Source organism: Lampetra fluviatilis, chromosome 8 (genome assembly GCF_964198595.1).
Source record: "Lampetra fluviatilis chromosome 8, kcLamFluv1.1, whole genome shotgun sequence".
Taxonomy (NCBI): domain Eukaryota; kingdom Metazoa; phylum Chordata; class Hyperoartia; order Petromyzontiformes; family Petromyzontidae; genus Lampetra; species Lampetra fluviatilis.
This window is the reverse complement of record NC_136282.1, coordinates 13,772,596-13,795,285: the sequence shown is the minus strand read 5'-3', so window position 1 is coordinate 13,795,285 and position 22,690 is coordinate 13,772,596. Positions and strand designations below refer to the sequence as shown.

The 22,690-nt window shown below is 50.0% G+C and overlaps 1 protein-coding gene across 8 annotated transcripts in view; it reads left to right on the top strand.

Annotated features, from left to right (window-relative positions):
* The window catches only part of LOC144933913 (diacylglycerol kinase zeta-like), a 236,031-nt gene that overhangs the window by 80,603 nt on the left and 132,738 nt on the right, over positions 1-22,690 (top strand). For 5 of the 8 annotated variants that reach the window (XM_078859219.1, XM_078859218.1, XM_078859220.1 and 2 more), the window contains exons 1-2: positions 17,782-18,140; positions 19,917-20,848. The exons of 1 other annotated variant lie outside the window; for it this stretch is intronic. In XM_078859219.1, the coding sequence (XP_078715345.1) occupies positions 20,019-20,848 (830 nt within the window). In that variant the 5' untranslated portion in view covers positions 17,782-18,140; positions 19,917-20,018. Of the gene's footprint in view, positions 1-17,781; positions 18,141-19,916; positions 20,849-22,690 lie in introns of those variants that run through there. 2 more of the 8 variants (XM_078859216.1, XM_078859215.1) reach the window with 1 other exon arrangement.

Below are 22,690 nucleotides of genomic sequence, written 5' to 3'. Positions count from 1 at the left end.
TGTGGGGGGGGCGGGGGTTTAATTCGGCACGAGCTCACCGCCTGGCTGCCTTTCCCGCGACTCGTTTGTAGTTGTAAGTTTAAATTATGATTATTATCCAGCAGTGGCTTGACAGCAGCCTGTTGCACGTCGACGGTGGTGTCTGTCGTAGTGCCGCTTGGTGATTGTATTTGTTGTTGTTTTCCTCGCGTACGTGGCTTCGCCTGTGACGCATGATTAAAAGCAATGCGTCACTGGCGGAGAGAAGCGTGATGCATTTTGGCTGCAGCTAAAAGCCAACCCAAACATGACAGATTGCGCGTGAATAACGGATTGAGCCGCAGAAATTATTCATCGCGGGAATTTTTTTACGTCGCCTTCCCCTTCTGCGTGCCCAGAAATGCATCAGTTGCACAACTTCGTCACTCCGCTTCTCCCTGCCACCGTCTCGCTCTTGTCGCGGTGCACGCATATGGCCCTCCCTTGCCAATCCACTGCCGGATGAGGATCTCCTCCGCGTCGTGCGGGACGTAGTTGTTATTGTGACGATACTTCACCACACGCTGGTCAGCATGGGGTTGTTGATGGAGAACACCCAAGCCTCGTGCTGATATCGCTCAGCCACTGATGGTGGCCGGGAGTCAAACTCAGGTCGCCAGTTTCATAGTGCAGCGACCCAACCAATGCAATGCCGCTCCCACGTGTATTAATTTATTTACTCGGATTAATATTCATAATAATCGCGACAGTTATGTAGCCAAGAAGGCCTCGGCGAGTCTTGAGAACCCGGAGAAAACCCAATGCGCATACGGACATAACACTCGAAGCTCCACGCGGAGAGACTTAATCCGCAGCAACGTTCGCAGGAAAAAAATAAACCCGAAACCCCTTTTGGCCTGTTTTAACGGTCGCATTTAAACGCTAACCTTCACCGTATCGCCGGTGACAAATTGAGATTGATCGTGCGAGCACGAGGGCTTAGGGAGGGGGGGGGGGGCCGCTGCGACCACCAAGAAGCGGCTCGCTGTGCCGCTTCCACACACACGCGCGGGTTGCCACCTGTCCTGGTTTGCAAGGTAGCTCTCCTGGTAAATCCCTAATAAGTCTTCCCGGGATAATAAAAGTCCCGCTTATTGGTAGTTGCCTCCTCCTGCTCCTAGAGCCCAGCGGTGGCCCACCGGCGTGTCCCGAGCTGCACGCTGGGCCCTTTAATCCACCACGTGCGGCTCTACCGAAGGGGCGTAATGTCCAACGTACCGTCACAGTAGCAAAGAATAATGATTTAAAGTTGTACGATACGTTGTACGATACAATGTTGTGTATGTGCACACTTGGCTGTTTGCAGAACTCATAGGCACTTTGTGTTTTTTTGGTTTGTTAAGAGGTTGGCCACCCCTCATGTCGACCGACAGTGATCATTTTACATTGAGGATGGTTGAGCCGGATAATTGTCTCGGGAGTTAGCGGAGTGGTGCATCGCTGTGATGTCTCCTCCTCTGTATTTCGCGAATCGGGCGTTGTGAGCCATTGTACGCTGCCACGGTCCGTTCTGGCAGTTGCCTACGAATACAGCTCTCACGACAATGCATTGCCATGCACTTCTCTCCCACTCCCAGTGTTGCGAGATATTCTTCTGCCCGTGACATCCACCTTTTATTTGCAACTCGGGAGGTGGGAACTCTTGACGCACATGAACGCGCGCACGGGCGCTCTTCTCGCAGCTAGGAGCAACGCTGTGGTCACAGTTACCCTTACATGGCCGTGACTGCTGGCCCTGCAGATGGTGCGTTTAAGTAACGAGTAACGGTCTTGGACGCTGCCGCCGCAGAGGAGACTAGGCGAGAATAGAGGTCTCGGGCACTACCACCGTCGGTCGGCCCAAAGTTTTTTTGAGGCGAGCAAAAAGGCTCGGTAACAATGGGGGCCTAATGGCGCGCCGTTTAAAGTCTGTTCTCAAGGCGACGTTCTGTTTTTGATTGCGCTCGTGAGAATCGATCGTTTTCAAACTCGCACGCTGTGCGCGCGCATGTCTACCATGGAGATGGAGCGACCAGTTCAGCCCGTGTGCGGTAGCTCGGTAGGAGAGGCCCAAAAGCATGACGATGGCTTCGGGAGACCTTCACTGCTTTCAGCAGTAGATAGATCCTGATGATGATGACGTGTTTCACGTGATGAGCTTACATCACCCTACCAGAGGTGTTACAGTACGCCACAATGCTAACAAGGAAATCAATGTTTTATTTTACGTAAATTACCACAACAAAGTCGTGACAATTCATACACTCGAGGTGGGCGCGGTCAGGGTTGCGAGTTGTTCCATGTGTAGTGACACAGAATCGGTCGCGTAGCAGCATAGCGCTGGCTGCTGGCAGGGAAGGGGATCTGCAGCTTGCAGCAGCCCTGAATGACAGCAGGTCACGTGATAGACCGGAGAGGGATCTCGGGGGAAAGTCACGGAAGGGGTCACATCGAGAACCCGCTAGTAGGTTCCAGAAGGGGGCGTGGCCGGGGGCGGAGCCAGGTCACGCTGACAGTATAAGAGGGGCACCGGGAGGGGAGCTCGGGGCTGTCGTGTGGAGTGGGGTCCCCGTCGTGCTGCTGGAGTCTTCGCCGCCATCTCCGTCTTCACCGTCTCGGCGTCGCCACTCAGGCAGTCCACCAGCTGTCCTGACTGGGAGCCGTAGTCACCAAGTGTGAACTGTTAGGCCGTGTTAATAAACAGAGTGCCTCCTACTCTTAGTGTCTCTGAGTCAGTCGCTACACTACGTAATTGCCAATTTGGCAGCAGATGTTGCTGAATAATGAGGAGGCCTGAGACAAGATTATCCCTGCAGGGTCCACGTCACCGCAGGCTAACGTGACCGCCCTGGTCATTGCGGATCTGTGAACGGGGGCAGGTGAGAACCGGCTTGGATATCGTCCACCGCTTATGTTGGCCGCACGCCGGGAATCTGGTTCAAAAGAGGGCAGCGTTCGGAGCAATGCACCACCACTCCATCCACACAGGCTCTGTGCCACCACCGCCACAGTATTCTCTCCATTGGCAGACTTTCTCTGCCCGCTGCCCCAGACCCTGTATTTATCACCCTGCCATCAGTCATCTGCGGGTACACAGCAGTGGATAGAGAATGGCTGTTCACGATTATCCGCACCTCCGATTACCATGGTTGGCTGCATACGATGCGAAAGAAGTTCAGCGTACATACATACATACATGATGGTACAAGTTTATACGCTCCAGTGTAAGCACACTGTTATTGGTGATCTTTGAAACAGTTGTGCTTCTTAATGCTGTTGGCGCTTGGAGACTTGTTGGATACTCGTGTGAGGTGCGATGTTAAGTCGTAGACGACAACGATGAGAATGATTTTAATGTTGGGCACAGCAGGCTAAAGTCTCACCCACCTTTCGTTGCTGCGGGTATACAGCAGTGGATAGCTCGTGGCTCCTGACGATAACGACGACGATCTGAAGATACGGTGACCCCCTTCATACAGAAAGGCCATTGGCGGGGCTGGGAGGGGGGGGTATGCGCCGTGCACGAATGTGGGGCCTTGGGGGGCACGGGGGGGCACCCACCCTCGGCCGTGTGGGAGGGAGCGCACGGCGATCAGCAGTGGCCCCACTTGTTTACGTTGCTTTGCAGTTGCCTGACCTTGCGACCGCAGTGGGGAGGGAGGGGGGGCGGCCGTGAGTCATCCTTAAGCAGAACTCGGCAGCGATAAGAACCGGCCGCAGTTTTTACTGATACCGTTCGATATCTTTCGTACCCCCCCCCACCACGGGGTTCTTGCTTTTAATGCTTTCGCTGTGAAATTTTTTTGTTTATAAAAATAATCAACATTTGTGCAATGTTAAAATAAAAAATTGGCGGCCGTGGAGCGGGTGGTCGACGTGGGGTTCAAGCCACCGTGCTTTGACGTCGTCGGTTCGCCGAGGCACGGTTGAGTGTCGGTGGCGAGCGATGGCCGAACCGGTCACTCGTGGGCCTCCTATCGCCGAGCCGCGCTGACCAGCGTGGCGAAGTATGGTCAAACGCGGAGTCGGGGAGGGCCCCTTCATGCGGCAGTGAATTGACAAAGCATTATAAATTATTATGATCAGTTTGGACCATTTTTAGTAAGCAACTCTAACCTGCGCTACTTCAACGGAGGAGGAGGAACAGCAAAACTACACCAACTCTTTACTGAAGCCCTCTCGTCATGCCTAGCAGACCTCGGCATTGGTAATTAGCTCGTGAATGTATTGCCATATGCAAGAACAGAACAGATTATTATTAAACTTTCATAGTCTCTTTTTGCAAAGGGGGAGCTGGGTCACAAATTAATATGTGGCACATGCATGTGAAACAGTCAACAACAGCACAATAGCAAATAATTAAACTAAACATTTAACAATCAATGTAAGATGGGGTAACTCAACACAACACTTAACTTAAATTTCCCAAAAAAATACATTATGCCCACCTACGATCTGCGTAAGTTTTAGTAGGCTATTTGCATACAGAATTAAGTTGTATCGTTTTGCGTCTGTTCCTATGCATAATGCAAAATTTGTTTTAAAAATAAGTAACAAAAAAGTTGAGTGACCGTAGATGCCATTGGTAGCATCCTGGAATTGTAAAAAAAGACGTGCTCTGTTATTCTATATTTCTGATATTTTTTCCCCCATCTCAAATTATTCTAAGACAATTCAAACTCAACGGGCCAGTACAACAGTAACACTAAAATAATATTTCACTCTGGCTTATTGCGTGTTTCTTTACCGATGTCGAACATTTTGTACGAACGTTTTTTTTCTATAAATATTTTTGTTATTAGCCGAAGTGGTGTGCTGCCATCGGCGTTTAAGCGTCATCTGTGCGGGTGGAAAGAAAATGCAGGGTAAAGGCCATGCTGCTGCGTCTTCAAGCTTGCCTCTCGCACGATGAACGGTGACCTCTGTCAGGTTGTCATGTGCCAAGGGTGATCGAGCACCATAAAATCTGAACACACCAACACGCTCACACTGATAAACTTTGCACGTTTAGTAAAAGCATCGATTTTTAGTACCAGCATTAAAGTTACTGAACTACATAATGCTGCACTCAATAACTTTTTATGGCCCTTCATCAATCTACGGCTGGATTTTAATGCCTTCCCACACACCGTGTCGATCCTGAGTGTTGCTTGACCATATTCTACCACGCTACAAGTATCTGGTTTGTTAAGGATAGAAGTGTGGGGAGGCGGCTCACAGAACGGGTTTCAGATATCACTCGTGTGACTGACGTTAGCCGTGCCCCTGAATAAAACCTAGCTGAACGGGGTTCATGGCAGGAGTGTGCATAATGCTCCCCCGCTCCATCACCCACTGAACTGCCTATTCAAATACGAACCAGTTGCAGTAGAGCCAACGATTTGTGTTGCAATAATAATAAAACCAAATGCTTAAAAAGAGGCTGGCAAATTTCACCCACACCGCTGTTTTGTTGTTTTCCACCTGCTCCAGTTGTTTTTCTGTGCGCACGCACACACGCACGCACAAACACACACGCGCATGCACACACACACACACGCGCACACACGCGCACACACGCATGCACACACGCTCACGAACACAGCCTCCTGCACGCGTGTGCAATGCTTGGAAGCGCGCCCATGTGTTCTCATGCCGCTCGTGTTTGCGTTCTCTCGTAGCCTTGCGATGGATCCCGCAGAGGGGCTGTGCCGAGAATGTTTTTTTGTTTGTTAGGATGCCAGTGCCCAGCCTGCCCTGGTAAAACAATTCCGCATGACCAGGCACAGCATGCAGAGGCTTTCATCCAGCGTATCTATAAATGGATCGCCCTATACATGCACTATACAATACTATCTTGTGGTTGTATATAGCGCTCTTCATGCAGAGCATTCCCAGGGTGCTTTGCAATAAAAAAACAAAAGACACCGGTCAATCAATCCAGAAGTAGCAAATGACAACAAAGATATGTTTTAAGATTTCATAAAAATTACGCCTAGCTGCCTCCATTTCTGATATGACTTGGGACGGACTTCCCATGGCAGGGAGCATAAACACCCCTCCTGTGTACAGAACCGAAGTGTTCAGACGTTAGACGGCTGGTGCATAATTCAATAAAAAAAGCCACGCATTTTTGACATCGCCCGGGCGGGTGTATTTTAGGATGCTAGGGCATGACCCACAGCTTGACACTCGGCGCCTTTGCTGGCTTCATTTAAAGCCACATGTGTTACCGGTAACCTGGAAGCGATGGTCTGGATTATTGGCTGGCCTGCGTGGTCACAGATACACCAGTTTGGCAAGCCACTGAGAGATGCCAGTCTCCCCTCCCCCACCTAGCCATTTCAGCAGGTCAAGCAATTGCACTTTGTCATTGCACGCAATGTACGTATGTATGTTCAACTTCTTTCGCACCGTACGTAGCTAATCGTGCTAATCGGCGCTGCATTGGAAGGACAACAAATTAAATAAAGCAATGGGAAGAAATCCCAAGCCTCCCCTTTTACCTGACCGGAGATTGCACATCGTGGTGAGTGATGCGTACTCAAAGTTTCGAATTAGTTCTAGGCTGTTCCACAAATTAGGCCACCTCACAGCCACAATGTGCATTCACATCATCCTAATAATACATGCGTGGAGCCATTTTTGAGGTAATTATTTGTAGTTTTTGTTAATACTATGCCTTTTTTGCGTGCAATAAATGTTTTGTGTGGAATAAGGCAATTATTTGACTCAGACACAGAATGAATGCACCATCCCAGTCAATTCATCTGACATGGTGGTATTTCATTTGCATTTCTCGCTTCGTGGGATATTTTCTTTAACTAAACTAACTATTTTACCAGGTAAGGCCCTCTGAATTACAGTCCTCATAGTTAACGTACAAGTGTCAAGTTCAAGACCACTTCATGAGGATTACCCACCTTTAGAGTCACAAATGTACATCCAAAATCGTGGGACTGCATTTCTTTCATTTTGGTATCGCGAACATTATTTTCTTTGAGACTCGAGTGGTATTAGTGGGCATACATTGAGACGGTGTGCGAGGAATTCATGGCCATTATAGGGTTAACCTTTCCCGTTCCGATGACGCGCGTGTAAGTCATCAGTTTTCTTCCGATTCCATTCTGATGACGTACGTGTGCGGCGTTACTACGCCCCCTCTAAACTACGTGTACGTCATCGGAAAGGGAACCGAAATAAAAATTTAGAATAAAATAGCTTCATCTGTACCGAGGCTTCCACAAGGCGACACGGGGCAGGGCGCGTGGCACAGTTTGGCACCGGCTCTCGTAGAGTGCAGTCGCGTCGCTACGGTTCTCAGCGGTGAGTAACGACGTTTTTAAAAGCACGGCGTTACTAAACAAAATGAACGCCGAATTGCTCGTGCGTTCCGAGGTTCAGCGGTGAACGGGACACCCCAGCCCGCAGCTTGAAGTCTTCTCGGAATGGTGAAAAGGTTAATTGGCCGAAAACTGCTGCTGCTGCCGCCTCTCCGCTTGCCCGCGGCTCCTCCTCCCGCCTCTGCGTCGTTCTCTCCGTCTTTCTCTGCTTGAGAGCGAGCGAATACTGCACGGCACGCTCCAACTTGTCGTTGTTGAGATTTCAAGCTGCACGAAACCCCGCATGGCAAACCCGCATGCTCAAACACCACCTATAACCCATGCGGTGTGTGTGGGCTGCCATCCAGTATATGATTAACATTGAGCTGTAAACTGTTGTTATTATTATTATAATTTTTGTAGTGTTGAAAATGTATGCGGCGAGTTTTTAAAAAATTTGCGCATGTGCACCATTGCAAAAACAGTGCTTAATTCGTATTTATTTTTAAAATTGCAATGCTGTGCGCATTTATTCTATCCGGGTGAAAAAAATAATATCTCGGTATAGATCTGCTCACTTTCAACGTAACTTTCGTGATTTAAAGCATCACCTTGACGTCGATCTGCACCGCTGCACTTTTCGCGATGTTTACTGTGGGCCCGTCATTTCTCCCCCCGGCTCTTGGAAGATGCTGGTGATGTCACTGCCAGCCACGCGCGTCCAGCACCGCTCGGCATACCTTTGCCTTAAACCGATTATTTAGACACCTCGACTCACGTTGACCTTCAGCAGACACGTGACGGTTAAAGATGCACGGAGGTAAAAGAATTGCGGTGGGGGGAATTTTAAGGCGCGGGTCATGAGCGATAGCTCTATCGGGTATTAGGGTCAACTCTTCTACGTTGACCAGGCCTTGATGTAAAAGGTGGCCGTGCCCACACTTTATCCCGCCGCACGCGACTAACTAACCGATCAACTAAACTAAACTTTTTTTTTATTTTACCAGGTAAGGCCCACCGAGCTATATAGGTCTTTTTTCCGAAGCTCAACAAAGTGGCTTATCACAACGTGGACATTATAGCAGCCAAATACTCCAAACGCACGTTTCTAAAATGTGTGAACTAATTGTGCCTCGCCCGTTAAAACCACCGCGTGGACAGAGGTGGTGGTGGGGTGGAGGGCATTTGAGAATTTGGCACCAGGTTTTCAGCCGCCGTGCCAGGACATTGAATCGAACCTGCTACTTGTTGATTTCAAGTTCACCGATACACCCACGCTAGCAGCTGCCTCGCCACTGGAGCAAGCGTTTTTTGTATTTTGCACGTCCTGTGCAGACTGCTAAAGGAGGGATCTTATTATTATTATACAAAGGAAATGCCCAAACATGAAAGAGTCGAACCACTGCACGATTCAGATGAACATTCCTGCGGTCTGATATATACAAGATAGGGCACGAGGCGCTTATGCAACATGCAAACATACATTCCCCCCCCCCCTCTACGAACCTCATCACACAGTTACTGGGTGTCCATTGCACAGAAGCCTGTGTCTGGGCAGACAAGAGACTGTGATACGCGTGTAACACCAAACTGGTAAAAGCTCCTTCGGTTTATGTACACTGTACGTACTAACACGCTTGGCGATCACTTATGTAATCTCACCTTTCGGAAAAACTGTTTCCAATGAGAGTTGGCTGTATGCTTTGACCGAAGCGACGATAAGAGAGTGCATGATGCGCCGTGAGAAGAGTCCCAACTACCCAGAAAGTCGCCGATTGCATATTTTGTTTAATTTTGTTGACCAACGCGTTGAGTTTTTATTTGCTTAATTGTGCTTGCGCGCCACTGCTAACGGACGCAGCGGCAGCAGCATAATCGCTAAATAGGAGGAAACGGAGGCGTCGGTGTGGTGAACGCTGTTGTTTGGGGTTCATGGTCATTCGAGCCCGTTGACATTTTTCACGAAAAGTTATGCGTGTAAGCTCACGGATCCGTTCGTCATTCCGAACCCGCAGGTGGCCCGGCCGGCCGCTGCGTTCGTGAGACAAAACACCGAAGCTGTTTCGCCGCTCCTTATTGCGCGTGCGTGTATGGGGATCGGTGGTGTAGCGCTTTAGCGCACTGGGCTGCAAACCCGGCGGCTGGAGTTCAGTTCTCACTCACAGCCAACACCGGTGATGATTATCTAAACCGGTCCTGGGCCTCCCCGAGGTCGACTCGGCCTCAAATGAGTACCCGGTGCGGTGTGTAAAACCACTGGGGGAGACAAAGGCGGCCGGGCGTGGTGTTCGCCACCCACCCCCTCGTGCGCCGTGCCGGCATTCATAGGTGCTCGGGAACAGCACTTATGCTATGCGGGGGATATTTGTTTTTGCATGTATGTGTGTGTATGTGAGAGCTTGGGCTAGGTCCCGTTTTTTTATTTACATTAGTCACTGAAATTTCAGCACGTGGCTTTAGAATCTCACTGGGGCAAGAGGCATGTGTTGCTACATTCTGCGTTTTTTCACTTGAAGTGAAGTTTAAGGAGTGGACTCACGCCAATGCAGTTTTGCAGTACAACATCACGCATCCGACTTTCTGGGGGGACCGAGGTACAGGCGGTGGTTGGTTGGTCACAGTGGACGTGCGATGGGTCGGATTTGCACGGTTGTACTGTACCTTGTTTTTGTGGCTCCCGGCCCATTGCATTGAGGCACGATGCTTTTTGGCAGTATGCTCATAACAAAAACAATCACTGTACACTGACTTTGTTGGGGCGTGGGCGCCGGGGTGGGGAAGACGCATCGATTTGCTGGTTCATATTTATCACCGAGCTCACGTGTACACGCGTTTAATCACGCGTTTCAGGGATCGCTGCTGTTCACTTCGTAGACTTTGCTCGAACAGTTTATGCTAACGCAACAGGAGACTTCAACGGGGAATTCGTTTTTATTTTAATTTTTAAGAAATAACGATCGCAGAATCATTCCGTGATCGTGGTGTGTTTCATTTCTGTGTAAGTGTTCGGATGAATACATTCGCTTTATTTTGTTCAGCAGCTGGCTCACCGCCTCGGTTATACACTGCAGATAAGAAGGGGGCAGTGTTTCTTTTTAACTGTGACACCTGGAACTTCTACACCCAAGAGACGGTTTGATTCCTGCGATATGTGAAACGTTACTTGTCACGGGTTCACATACAATGGCAAACATTTAGATGTCTTGTTAGTCGTTATTTTGAAGAGAGAAAGGGTCAGTCGTTGCGTAATGTAAACATAATAAAAACAATACGATCGAATCGTGACCCCCAATTGTGGTAATATACAAATGAGACTAAATAGGTCAAGATTAAACTCAGCCCTGCAAACACTTTCTCACAACACTGCTGGCAGAAGCACCTCCACTAGAGGGAGCTCTAGAGAGACCCCTAGAGGGAGCTTTAGAGAGTCCCCTCTAGAGGATAATTTGGCCGACTCCTTCCAGCCTGCCCTGATGTCTTGGAAGAGGTCGGAATCACCCACACTTTACCACGTGTGACCTCGCTGATCGACTTTTCCGTGGCGTCCACTCAGCAATTTATAACTGTCCAGTGGAAAGAGTCGGTGAGCGGAATTGAAGAAACTTGAACCGTCGTTTCAACTGCCACGCCCGGGAAATGGAATCGAAACGGTGGAGGCCTCTTGATTTGCAAGTCCAGAGTGCTACCCATAGCAGCCGCACAGTTTCCCTGAGACATAGTAGATCACACAGTTGGTGAAGGTTATTTCATTTCATGGCGGTTCCACTGAGAGAAAGAAAGAAAAAAAAATCCCTTAGATCGGCTTGCTCGACGAGAAGAGAGAAAAATGCGACCGGAGACGTTTCTTAGTCTGCGGGGCACATGGGATTGTGTGGAGTGTAAGCGGATGTTTTAAATGTGTACATCGCGTGGTGCAATTCGTTGTGGTCGCTAGTTTGCATAGGCGTTGTGACAGACGTTCATAGCGTGGGTGTTTGTTACGTTTTGGAATTATTTGTTGATTTTTAGCAACGTCTTTTGGGCAAAGCACGGTTTACAACATAAGCATTTCACTGCAGTGTGCACACGTGTGTGTTTTTGAGGATTTTGTACATGGTATATGATCATTTGCAGCCGCCCTCTATCGATCCACTGCTGGATAAACGCCAGAGGTCGCAACTGGGTACCCGATACCCGTACCCTACCCGATACCTGGCTACCCGTACCCGGCTGGGTACGGGTACGGGTACCCATTTGCGACCCTGGTGCGGCCGGGTACGGGTAAGGAATCAAAACCCGTTTGCGACCTCTGATAAACGCCTCTTGTGACCATGTCGGTGATGGGAGACTGGGGTGAATTTGGCGACATATCTTCCTTATGTGAGTCCACGAATCTCCGTGTGAATCTATCGATTCGCCGTATAAGTCAGTAAGCCCCTGTGTGTGTCTTTGAGTCGATACAGCGCGGTACTGGATTTGCACAGGATTTCAATGCAACTGCGTCACAAGACGCAGGGACGTGGGTCGTTTATGGGGAAAGGGTTTGGTGGTCATTTATTTATGTATTTAATAAGGAACCCGAACTTGAACAGGGGGAGGGCAGAGAGCCAACAGCACGGATGGCTGGGAGATGTGAGGTTCCAGATTGTGGGGGACAGTGGAGGACCACGAGCAATCTCCCAACGTGCACGGTTGGTTGCGTGCGGTGCGAAAGACGTTCAACATACATACATACTCAAGGTTGACTTGGGGTTTTGACAGAAAGCCTTTGTAGAGTGGGATGACAGCCATTGGCGGGTCGTCTGTGGAGGTTCTTGAAGATGGGTAAGGGCCACCTTGAAGTTGATCTGTGATTTGGATTTCAGCCGACGGAGGGTTCGGAGGAATTGGGGTGCCTTGTCGTGTTTTAGAAGTCCATCAGCGAGCCGCATTTGATTAATCTTGAGTTGGAAGGTGAGGAGGGATTTGGGGAGGCCTTAGAGGGGGAACAGAACGTCGCAGTTGTTGAGCTGGGACGTGAAGAAGGCACGGATGAGGGTCTCAGTAGCAGCTTTAGTAAGGACATGGTGCATGTGTGAGTTGTTTCAGGGTTCAGGTATGTGGGTAGAGGACGAGAGCTCTTGATTAATGACACCTCTGAGGTTTCTTCAGTGTAATGTCAGAGTGTAGGAGGTGCAAGATGCAGTTTTAACTGGCTGTGGACTTCTTGGCAAGAAGTAATGCAGTTTGGCATCACTTAGCCTTGTACGTCTTTAAATCTATGGGTGTCTATCTAGGCCTGTGTAAATAAATGGGTGTTTATGTTCGTTTCTCAGTCCGTTTGTCCTGGTGAGGGTTGCGGCGGCAGCGTGTTGAGTAGGGCAGTCCAGACCTCCCTTTCCCTGGCGACAGACTCTAGCTCTTCCTGGGGAATTCCCAGCCGTTCCCAGGCCAGCCGAGCGACATAGTCCCGCCAGCGTGTCCTGGGCCGGACCCGGGGTCTTCGCTCAGTGGGACGTGCCGGGTAGAGTTCCAGGGGGAGTCTACCGGGGGGGCATCCTTACCAGTTGCCCAAATCCATTGTTCCACGACCGTGACGGAATCCACATTGTTCCTCCTGAATCTGAGGCTCGATCACCGGGCGGAGCCTCCGCTCCAGCACTCTGGCATTGGCTTTACCTGGGACGCTGAGGAGTGTGACCCCTCTGTAGTCGGAGTAGACCCTCTGGTCTCCTTTTAAAAAATGGAAACCACGACCCCAGTTTGCCAATCCAGAGGTACTGTACCCGCCTTCCATGCAACATTGAAGAGGCGCGTTAACCACGACACTCCCACACTGTCCAGCCCTTTCAACAACTCTGGGCAAATTTCGTCCACCCCAGCAGCTTTGCCGCTACGAAGTCCCTCGACTGCCGCAGTAACTTCAGCAGCCGTGATGGATCCGAACACCCCCCCCAGCTTTTTCCAGGGCTGCCTCCTGAGAGGAGGGCATGTCCACCGGGCTGAGGAGCTCCTCAAAGTGCTCTTCCACCTCTCGACTACCTCCTTAGTTGAGTTCAATGTGACTCCACCCTTACTGAGAATAGCCTGGGCCACGTCCCGTCGACTCCTCCTAAGCCGTCGGATGGTTTGCCAGAACATCTTTGAGGCTGCCCAGTATTCCCTCTCCATGGCCTCTCCAAACTCTTCCCATGCCCCGGGCTTTCGCTTCAGTAACTGCTGCAGCTGCCGCCCTCTTGGCGAGCTGGTATCTCTCCGAGCATAGCTCGGGAAAAGGCCCCTTCAACTTGACAACTGCCCTCACCACTAGTGTCCACCAGCGGGTCCTAGGGTTGCCGCCATGACAGGCACCAACTGCCTTTAAGCCATAGCATTTCACAGCTGCATCCGCAATCGAGGTCCTGAACGTCGTCCACTCGGACTCAATGTCCATGACCTCCCCGGGAGTGCATCAGAAGTTTTCCCGGAGGTGGAATTTGAAATCTTTTTCCACTGGGTCTTCCGCCAGATGGGCCTTCCACGTCTATCCCAGTGCCCCAAGCATCGGATCCAACTTTCCACCAAGTATTGATCAGTTGACAGCTCTGCCCTTCTCTTCACGCAAGTGTCCAGAACATATGGCCTTTGGTCTGATGCTACACCTATGAACTCAATCATTGACCTTCGGCCCAAGGTGCTCTGGTACCAAGTGCACTTAAGAGCATCCTTGTGTTTGAACATGGTGCTTGTTATTGACATTCCGTGACTAGCGCAGAATTCCAATAATATCTCACCGTTCGGGTTCAGATCAGGTGGCCATTCCTCCAAATCAAGCCTCTCCAGATATCTCCATCGTTTCCCACGTGAGCATTGAAGTTGCCCAGTAAGACTGTGGAGTCGGTAGGCGGCACTTGTTTGAGCACTGCACCCACCGTCTTCAAGAAGGCCGAACACTCATCATCATTTATAGCAACTCTTGTCAATCTACTGATGGATGTAGACCTCTATATCTCCATGCTCTGCCAGTCATGAGGGTTGTTGGATCATACTTTACCATGCTGGTCAGTGCTCATCGGTGAATGGAGGCGAGAGAACAAGTTCGGTACAGTAGAACCCACTCTTCACGACGGTGATTGTTTCCACGAAACTGGTCGTTAAGTGATTTGGTCGTTAAGCGAGTAGAGGAAAAACACGTTAAAGGCTTAATTCGTTCTGATAGCATCAAAGGTTACCATTTTTCACCCAAAAAAAACGTACTTTATCATATTTAAACAATGGATATTAATACGTAAAGATACTAACAACATTATATGAACACATAAATAATTAAAATAACATAGTTAATCAATGCACTAATTAATATTTACTGTACTACAACAGTCCGTTGTGAACAGGGGAATGGTTGGTAAGCGAACACATTGGGCTCTATGTAGGCACTACACTATTATGCACTACACTATACACTACTGTACACTACACTATACGTTGGGCTCGATGGAGGCCCATCGTTAAGCGATTAGTCGCTAACAGGAGTGGTCGTTAAGAGGGGTTCTACTCTATGTTACAATACACTACACTACTTTACACTACCCATTACACTACAATACACGTTGGGCTCTATGGAGGCCTGTCATTAAGCAATTAGTCGTTAACAGGGGTGGTCGTTAAGAGGGGTTCTACTCTATATTACAATACACTACACTACTATACACTACCCTATACACTACACTATACACTACACATTGGGCTGTATGGATTCCTGTCATTAAGCGATTAGTCGTTAACAGGGGTAGTCGTTAAGAGTGTTCTACTGTATTAACTTTTACTGATGTTAGCCATGGCCAGGAATCGAACCCAAGTTGGCAGTTCAGCACTACGGCGGAATATCCGCTTCACCACTGCTCGCCGTCCATTTCTACCGGCCTAAACTACCGTGCGATGCACAAACAATGTTCTGCATCTAGTCTCTGTAATTTGTGAAGAAACAATTGACATTCACTCGATGCACACTTATGGCGACAACCAATCATAGTTGTTATAATCGCACCTTAAAAAAATTGACGCCCCCCCCCCCCCCAGGTTCAAGGTTGGTTAGCCCTCACCCATAACCTGCACCCAAATGCCCTTTGGCAGTTGAGCAACTGATAATACGGTTTGCTGTTGAGCACTAAAATAATGAAATCCGTCCAAAGTCGGCCGTGCACAATTGCCAAAGCAAAATAATAAATTTGAAGGGCCTATTGGCAGCAGAATTCAATTTGTATTCACCAAACATTTTGTCTGTCTATTTTTTCCAAAGTAGTTTCGTTTGAGTCAACGAAGCAGCAAATGGTTGTCATATGAAAAAAATATTGTTCATGAATAAATTATAAGGGAAACAAAAATGCAGTTAACGTTATCGAGTCTGACAACAGACTCCCCGCTTATGCCTCCTCTGCAGTAGACAGACGGGAGGAGACAGAATGGAAATCTTTGGCAAGTAAACTTTGATCAGTCACCAAGGATTGGGCTCAATTTATTTTTGTTTACCTCCACAAACCCGTTAACAAACTAGCCCCATAATTATCCCATAATTATCCTTGTGACGATGTTACACCCATTTTACTTTTCAAGCACCTTTTTCTCAGAGCAGTGTACAACCTACTCCCCACCCCCCCCCCCCCCCCCGAAATAACAGCCATTCTTTCCCACACAGATCTGCACGTGTGTGAGCGACTTGGCCTCTAGTGACGATGATCTAAACCGGTCCTGTGCCTCCGCTAGGTCGACACGGCCGCAAATCAGAACCTGGTGTGTGAACATCGCCACTCGGGAGACAAAGGCGGCCGGGCGTGGTGCTGGCCGCCCACCCCCTCGTGTGCCGTGCTCACGACCAAAAGCAGTCACGAATAACCGAACTGGTACCAGGCTTCCGCTAGCTCTACTCGGCCTTAAGCGAGTACCCGTTGAGATGTAAAAAACACCCTCATTGGGGAGACAAATGCGGTCGGACGTGCTGTTGGCCACCAACCCCCTTCACGTGCCGTGCCGGTCTTAATAGGTGCTTGCGAACAACGCTTGTCCCGACAGTTCGTGCAGGCTATGCGGGGTCTCGTTGTCTTTGTAGCGGGGTTTTGGCCCAGCAACGCGCGGTAATTAGGGCCCCATCAGTCGTTTTTAGCGGACACCGACTCGGCCATTATCGCTCCTCCTGTTTTCATGTCAACGTTCGAGGGCACTCGAGAAGGTGCAACCACTGAGCCGATGTTTTCGCATTTTTATTTTAGCCGGGTGGGTTATGTGAATTGTGTGTGTGTGTGTGCGCGTGTGGAGGAGTGGTGGCCTCGTGGTTAACGCGCTGGCTTCGGAACCCGGCCAACCGAGTTCGAATTCCCGGCCACAGCTTCCATCGGTGATTGTCCAAACTGGTCCTGGGCCTCCCCTTGGTCAACTCAGCCATGAAATTAGTACCTGCTAAAGTGGTGCTAACATCAGCACTCGGGAAACCAAGGTGCTACTCGCTAACAGCACTTGCCACAGCAATTCTTGTATGCTAGACAAGAGATCTTGGTCTTTGGGTATGTATTGTGTTGTTAGCGGTGGCACAATTGTTAGCGTGCAACGCTACAAACACGGTGGTCCAAATTCGATTCCCGCCACGGCCAACACAGTGACAAATATCTTAACCGGTCCTGGGCAAACCCGAGGTCAACTCGGCCTTAAATGACCCCCTGGTGCGATGTGTAATCGTCGCCACTCGGGAGACAAAGGCGGCCGGGTCCCGGTGATTGCCACCCGCCACCTCGTAAGCCGTGCTGGCCTTCGTAAGTGCTCCATGAGTCTGTTCAGGCTGTATGGGGGATCTTTGTCTTTATTGTTCGTCCGTGTGTGCGTGCAGCGTGTGGGACCTTTTTATTTATTTGTGTTGCCTCAGGAGTGTTTTGTGTCGGAGCGGAGAGCGTCGAAACACCGCAGACTCTGCAAAGAGGATTTTTTGGATACATTTTGTTGTTGTTTTAGTTATTTCACGGGCCGTTGTGAGAGTTGGAGGGGGGGGGGGACAGTTGATGGTGACGGGGGGGGGGGTGGGGGTGTTGGCTTGGTTGGGTTTGAGTGGAAAGCGCGCTCATCCCCACGTCTCTCTTAGCAGCGGCGGCGATGCCGCGCCTTCACCCTCCATCTCTCCCCTGTCGGTTGCCCCGTTCAGGGCTATTTCCGTCTCTCGGCATCGGCGGCAGCGGCGTGCGTCACTGAGCGGCGGCAGTAGCGGCGGCGAGAGAGCCCCGGGGCAGAGCTGGACTCGACGCCGACCTCGCCGCTCTCTGCCTGCTGCACCGTAGCCGGGCAGCCCGAGTCCCTCCCAGCGATCTCGAACGGCCGGCGATTGATAGAGAGACCCGTTTTGGCGTCGTCGCCGTCGTTGCTGCCGCTGCCTTTTACGGTTTTTTTGGGGGGTTTGTTATTTACGGTCAAGCACCGTAATTCTTTAGCGTTCATTATTTATTCGCTGCAAACGAAGAGCAATTGTTTCATCCCCCCCCCCCCAGTCCGTACGTCCCGCGGTATATTTAATGTGCTGTAATTATACTTGCGTGCCATACACGGGAGTATATTTAGACGTACTGTATGCTAGGACTAAGTGAGTAAGCGCGGCGGGGTTTGTGCGTTACTGCGAAGGACTCGACTCAGAAGTGTGCTCTGCACATGAGCGGTCATAATAGGAAACACGCCACGTCTCGAAAATATTGCCGCAGAGACCGAACCGACTGCCCGTCTCATCAGAGTGTGGAAAAGACCTCCCGCCACCCACCAGGTTTTTGTTGGAAAAAGTAACTGGCGAGTTGCGCGTCTCGGCGCAGCATTTTTGAATTGCCGCCGCTAATTCCGGACCGACGTTCGCGATGTGCGTGGGACGCTTACAGCGAGGTGAGTCGTGACATGTCGCTTGTTTTTTTGTGTGTGTGTGTGCGAGGTGCTCCATGTGCAGGCGCTTGTCATGTGCCCGCCGATTCTCCAGAACCCGAATGATCAATGCGTTCCTTGAAATGAACTCTTAATTTAGAAAGGCAGCTTTTGCGCTTGAGTTTTTTTTTGCTTTGACATTTACAGTCATCTCTTAGTCATGTGCTGTTTTTGGAGCCGATCCTATGGAAACTCGACGATGCTACGACGCTCGCTCGCATTTAATCGTATAATAATAATGATAATCCAGGGCTGCAGCAGTAATTCTAAATCGTGCAGGAATTTCCCACGTTTTGTATAACGTTTGAAATGGGTCAAAAAAAAATGTGGTCTGCAGCTGCCTGCCTGTTGCAGGACAGTGTTACTTTAAGCCAAAATTGAGGAACTATGAAAATAGAAAAAATGGAAACTTCCCCCCTCTCTCACACTGTCGAGCATTTCGTTTATACTAATGCAACCTTCATAATTTGGTCCACGTAGTTTTTCAAATAATGTACGTGCCGGGGTCCTTAACATGTTACCGGAGGTAATTCGGGCTCTCGGCGAACCTTGCTTGCGAGCCTCACGGCCCGGCTCATTCCGAACGTCGACGATAAATGCCCGCCCTCGCGTCTTTAGTAAACACACATCCCCGTTGCGCAGTCGTTTTAAGTGCCCACCCTTGTTTGCCTTGGTATCTGGGCGGCTGTTGGCTATATTACGTTCGCGCGTTACTGCCGTGGACAATATCGTAGCGGCAAGGAGCGCCAAAGCCGCGGTCCGCCCGCCCGCCCGCCTAAACCACGAGCGGTAATTGTGTGGGTGATTACTTTTGTAAAAATTCCAGGCCCAAATTTGGCAGCGTCCTTCGAAATACGGTCCTCCAGCGAGGCCGTGTTTATGCCTCAGGCATGCGAATTAAATGTGAAATAAAATATGCGCGAATGAGGTTTCTCTTTGACATTAATGGTCCTGAGCCGTTGTGTCGAGATCCAGGTTAGCATTTAATTTGCCTCGTAAATTACACGGAATTTAGCCGTTCTGGGTTGTCACGTCCAAGCACATTTGGAGCTGGCAGTAAATGCTCAGAAATCCAGACGAGTGACATTTGGATGGAAATGTTTTAATTTTTTGGCGGAACGATGGCCTTTGTGGGAATGAATGTCGCCCCGTTGTTCCACTCAGCCATCGGGCAATTTTATTTTACATTTGAAAATCTGGCGGCGTGGGCATAGCGGGCGCTTTTTGAGTGTAAATACGAGCGAGGATAATTGCATCGCATTGTCGCAGATCGAAAAGGGAGTGGGTTTAGAACAAGGCTAGAGAGTGTTGTCTGTAGATAAATGTGGGCATTTTTATTAATGTATGTAGAGCAGTTTATGCACATTCCAAGTGTGCAGAATAAATAAATGTGGACAGTGTAAGTAAGTTTTAAGACAAACTGGTGATACGTGTAATACGGTAATCCAGTAATATAACTGAAACTAAATACCACGGCTGTAACAGATGCGCTTCTTTTTGGCATGGTACATTATTAGGAAATCCAAATGCACGGATTATTTATTTTAATAATGCATTGTGAAACCAAACCCCCATTTACAAACAAAGCCAACGATTAGGAGCACAAACAAAAATCAATATGTTACCTGATAAAAAAAAACACATTTCTGGTATTTGGCTCATTTTAAAAAATCAGCAAAAACATTTTGCGTTTCCGTTGCACTTCCGTCCGATCCCTCACAAGCACTCTCCTTCCTCCAGTCTAAAGTCCAGGCAGGCGCCCGTCACGCTGGGCGCTCGCTATCCTAGATGGACGGAGGCCCTTGAACCTCCGCCGCTTCACTGCTGCTGCCCCCGAGAGCCATGGAGGCATTTTTCAAGCGACACATCGTGCTGCAGCTGCGACGGGCCTCCCGGCGCAAGCGGCTTCCGCCCGGCGCCGGCTGCAGCAGCCCCGAAGGCGAGCTCGCTTGCTGCAGCGGCGGCGGCGGCCTCTCCGCGGGCCGCAGGCCCCTGTCGCAGGACCGCGTTCTGTCCGGGCCCCTCGCCCAACGGAGGCGCTGTAGCCTCGTGGGTCAGGCGCGCTACGCCAAGAGCAGGGCAGCCAAGGCGAAGGGCTCCACGCTGCTCTCCCGGCTCATGAAGTCGGGGCAACGCGGCTCGCGGCAGCGCCGGCGCTCCAGCACGGCACCGCTCTGGGCCAACCCGCGCTTCCTCGTGCCGTCGCACGTCTCCGGCGGCCCCAAGAACGAGGCGCGCTGCCAGGGGCCGGAGGGGGCGCAGGACGACACCGCCGAGGCCTGCTGGCGTCGGGACGCGAGCAGCAGCAGCAGCAGCGGCAGCTTGTGCGAAAGTGACTGGGACTACGGCTCAGAAAAGGGGTTCGATTTTGTCCTCAGGACTAGAGCGGACGAGGGGGGAAACACACAGGGGGAGTCGATTGGTCGCGTAGAGGCCCATCAAGGGCCGGCGAGTTCCCCGAAACCATCCTCGGCGTCTCCCCCTCCTTTGCCGTTTGCGACGAAATGTGCGCGCAACCCTGGACAAGCGTCGGCGGCGGAGGAAACGGCGTCGGGTTTGAGAGGAAAGCCCAGATGGAAGCTGGTCCACAAAAAGTCAGGCCGTTGCCTTAGGCGTAAGCCGGCCGTGAAGTCGGCCACCGCCTTTTATGAGGCACCTCATGTTGTGCACAGGTTGGTGCTGGAATTTTTGAATCAGTATTTTCCTGGTTATCGCTATAATTTGTGCAGCAATTGCCGGATATAACAATGTGTCCTTACATGTATCGTCCAGTGCAAATGAATTATAATGCGACAGTTGTTTGAACGTGGTCGATAATACTAGGCACATACCTGCGCGCGCACACATACGCACTTGGTAGTATGAAGATTGCATGGCACTAGTTTCATCCCTCCTAAACCTCCACGTGCCCACCGCGGCGTTGGTGACGCACGTCGCATCGAGGTTTCAGAGCGTCGTCCCAGGTGGTGGCCAGCATCTAGGCCGCGTGAGCTTGCTCCGCGCGCCTCTTTCCATCGAAGACTGCTCGAGCGTTTTGGTATTTTGGGGTGCTGCAGCAGTAATTCCCAACATTCGACCACTCAGCTCAAACTGCTGTCCGATTGTAATTCCTTATTACCGTATGGGACCTCCGCAGACACTTTGTGGCTGTGGTGTTGAGGTGAATGCGGTCAATTGTGGAATTTATTTCAGTTGCTTCTTTGTCTTACGCTTTGGTCGAATTCTTCTGTGCGAAAATGCCTGTACTACTTGGGGCATAATAATTTAATAATCGTGGTTTCTTTTTTATATTTCTCTTCCTTTGCCAAAACGTGTGATATTGAAATATGACCTCTAGCAGCCAAAATATACAGTACATTTCTACCCCCGTATATCTCAACCACGCAAACGAGTGTGCTTATTTTAGTCTGTTTCATAGCTGTCTGTTCTTTCCAAAGATGCAGTTCAAAATATCGTTCACGTTATTTGGACATGACACATAGCCACGTTGGGTTCCAGGTACATGTTGCCTATGCCTCTTACGTACGATATCTACTCTGTACTTTATGTGTGTGTGTGTTGAAATGCGTGATACGTGTATGTTCATATCAATATGATTCGTGGGGAACTGTGGCACGAGTGGTTATTGTACTGCACTTCCAACCCATGACCTGAATTCCCATTTGCAGCCACGGCCAAGAATATCTAAATAGGCTGTGGGCCTTCCCTAGGTTAGATTCAGAAAGGAACCAGTACTTGATGTGGTGTGTAAACATCACCATTTTGGAGAAAAAAAGCGTCCAGGTGTGTTGCTGACCACAGTTCCGCCCCTCGTGTGCCATGCTGGCCTTAATAGGTGCTCACCAGCAGCAATTGTTCCACTGGCCTATCAAGTCTTGATATCTACAACCAAGGATGCAATGAGGAGAGGATTTCCCGACAAACGCTGGTATCTGAATCAACCGGGCGGCCAAGTTTCCCCAGCACGAAGTGACCATCATTAAAACGCACGATCAAATTTGAGCGTTTAGCAATTTGTTATTTAGTTTTGCCTATTGGTGCGAGTCAGGGTGGTGGGTGCGCTTGAGGTCGGTTCGTTCTCTGCTCACAGTCCGTGCATCCACGAGCAAGCGCCGTTGTGATCTGCGGACCCTCCAGTACGAGAGCTGGGAGGGGGTAATCTGACTTGCGTGCTGAGCCCGCACAAGCAGAGCTCGCTTCTCGGTCTACACATGTAAATAAAAAATATGTCTTAGTTCGTTGGCCTACTGGCTTTCTGTAGAACATTTATGTTTGAACTTCTTGCACACCGTAAGTAGACAATCGTGGTTATCGGGATGCAAAACATTAAACAGCAGCATTTGTATAAGCAAGCAAACTCTGGGCCGGTTTCGACCTTCTGGGTCTCATCAGCAGCGTCGGGCTTGCTATGTAAATGCTGTTTGGCTACTTGACGTTGTTCTGCAAGAGCCCTCCATCTAAACTGTTGTGGTCCTGTTCAATACAAAAAAAGCACGTGATACAAACTGTGGTGT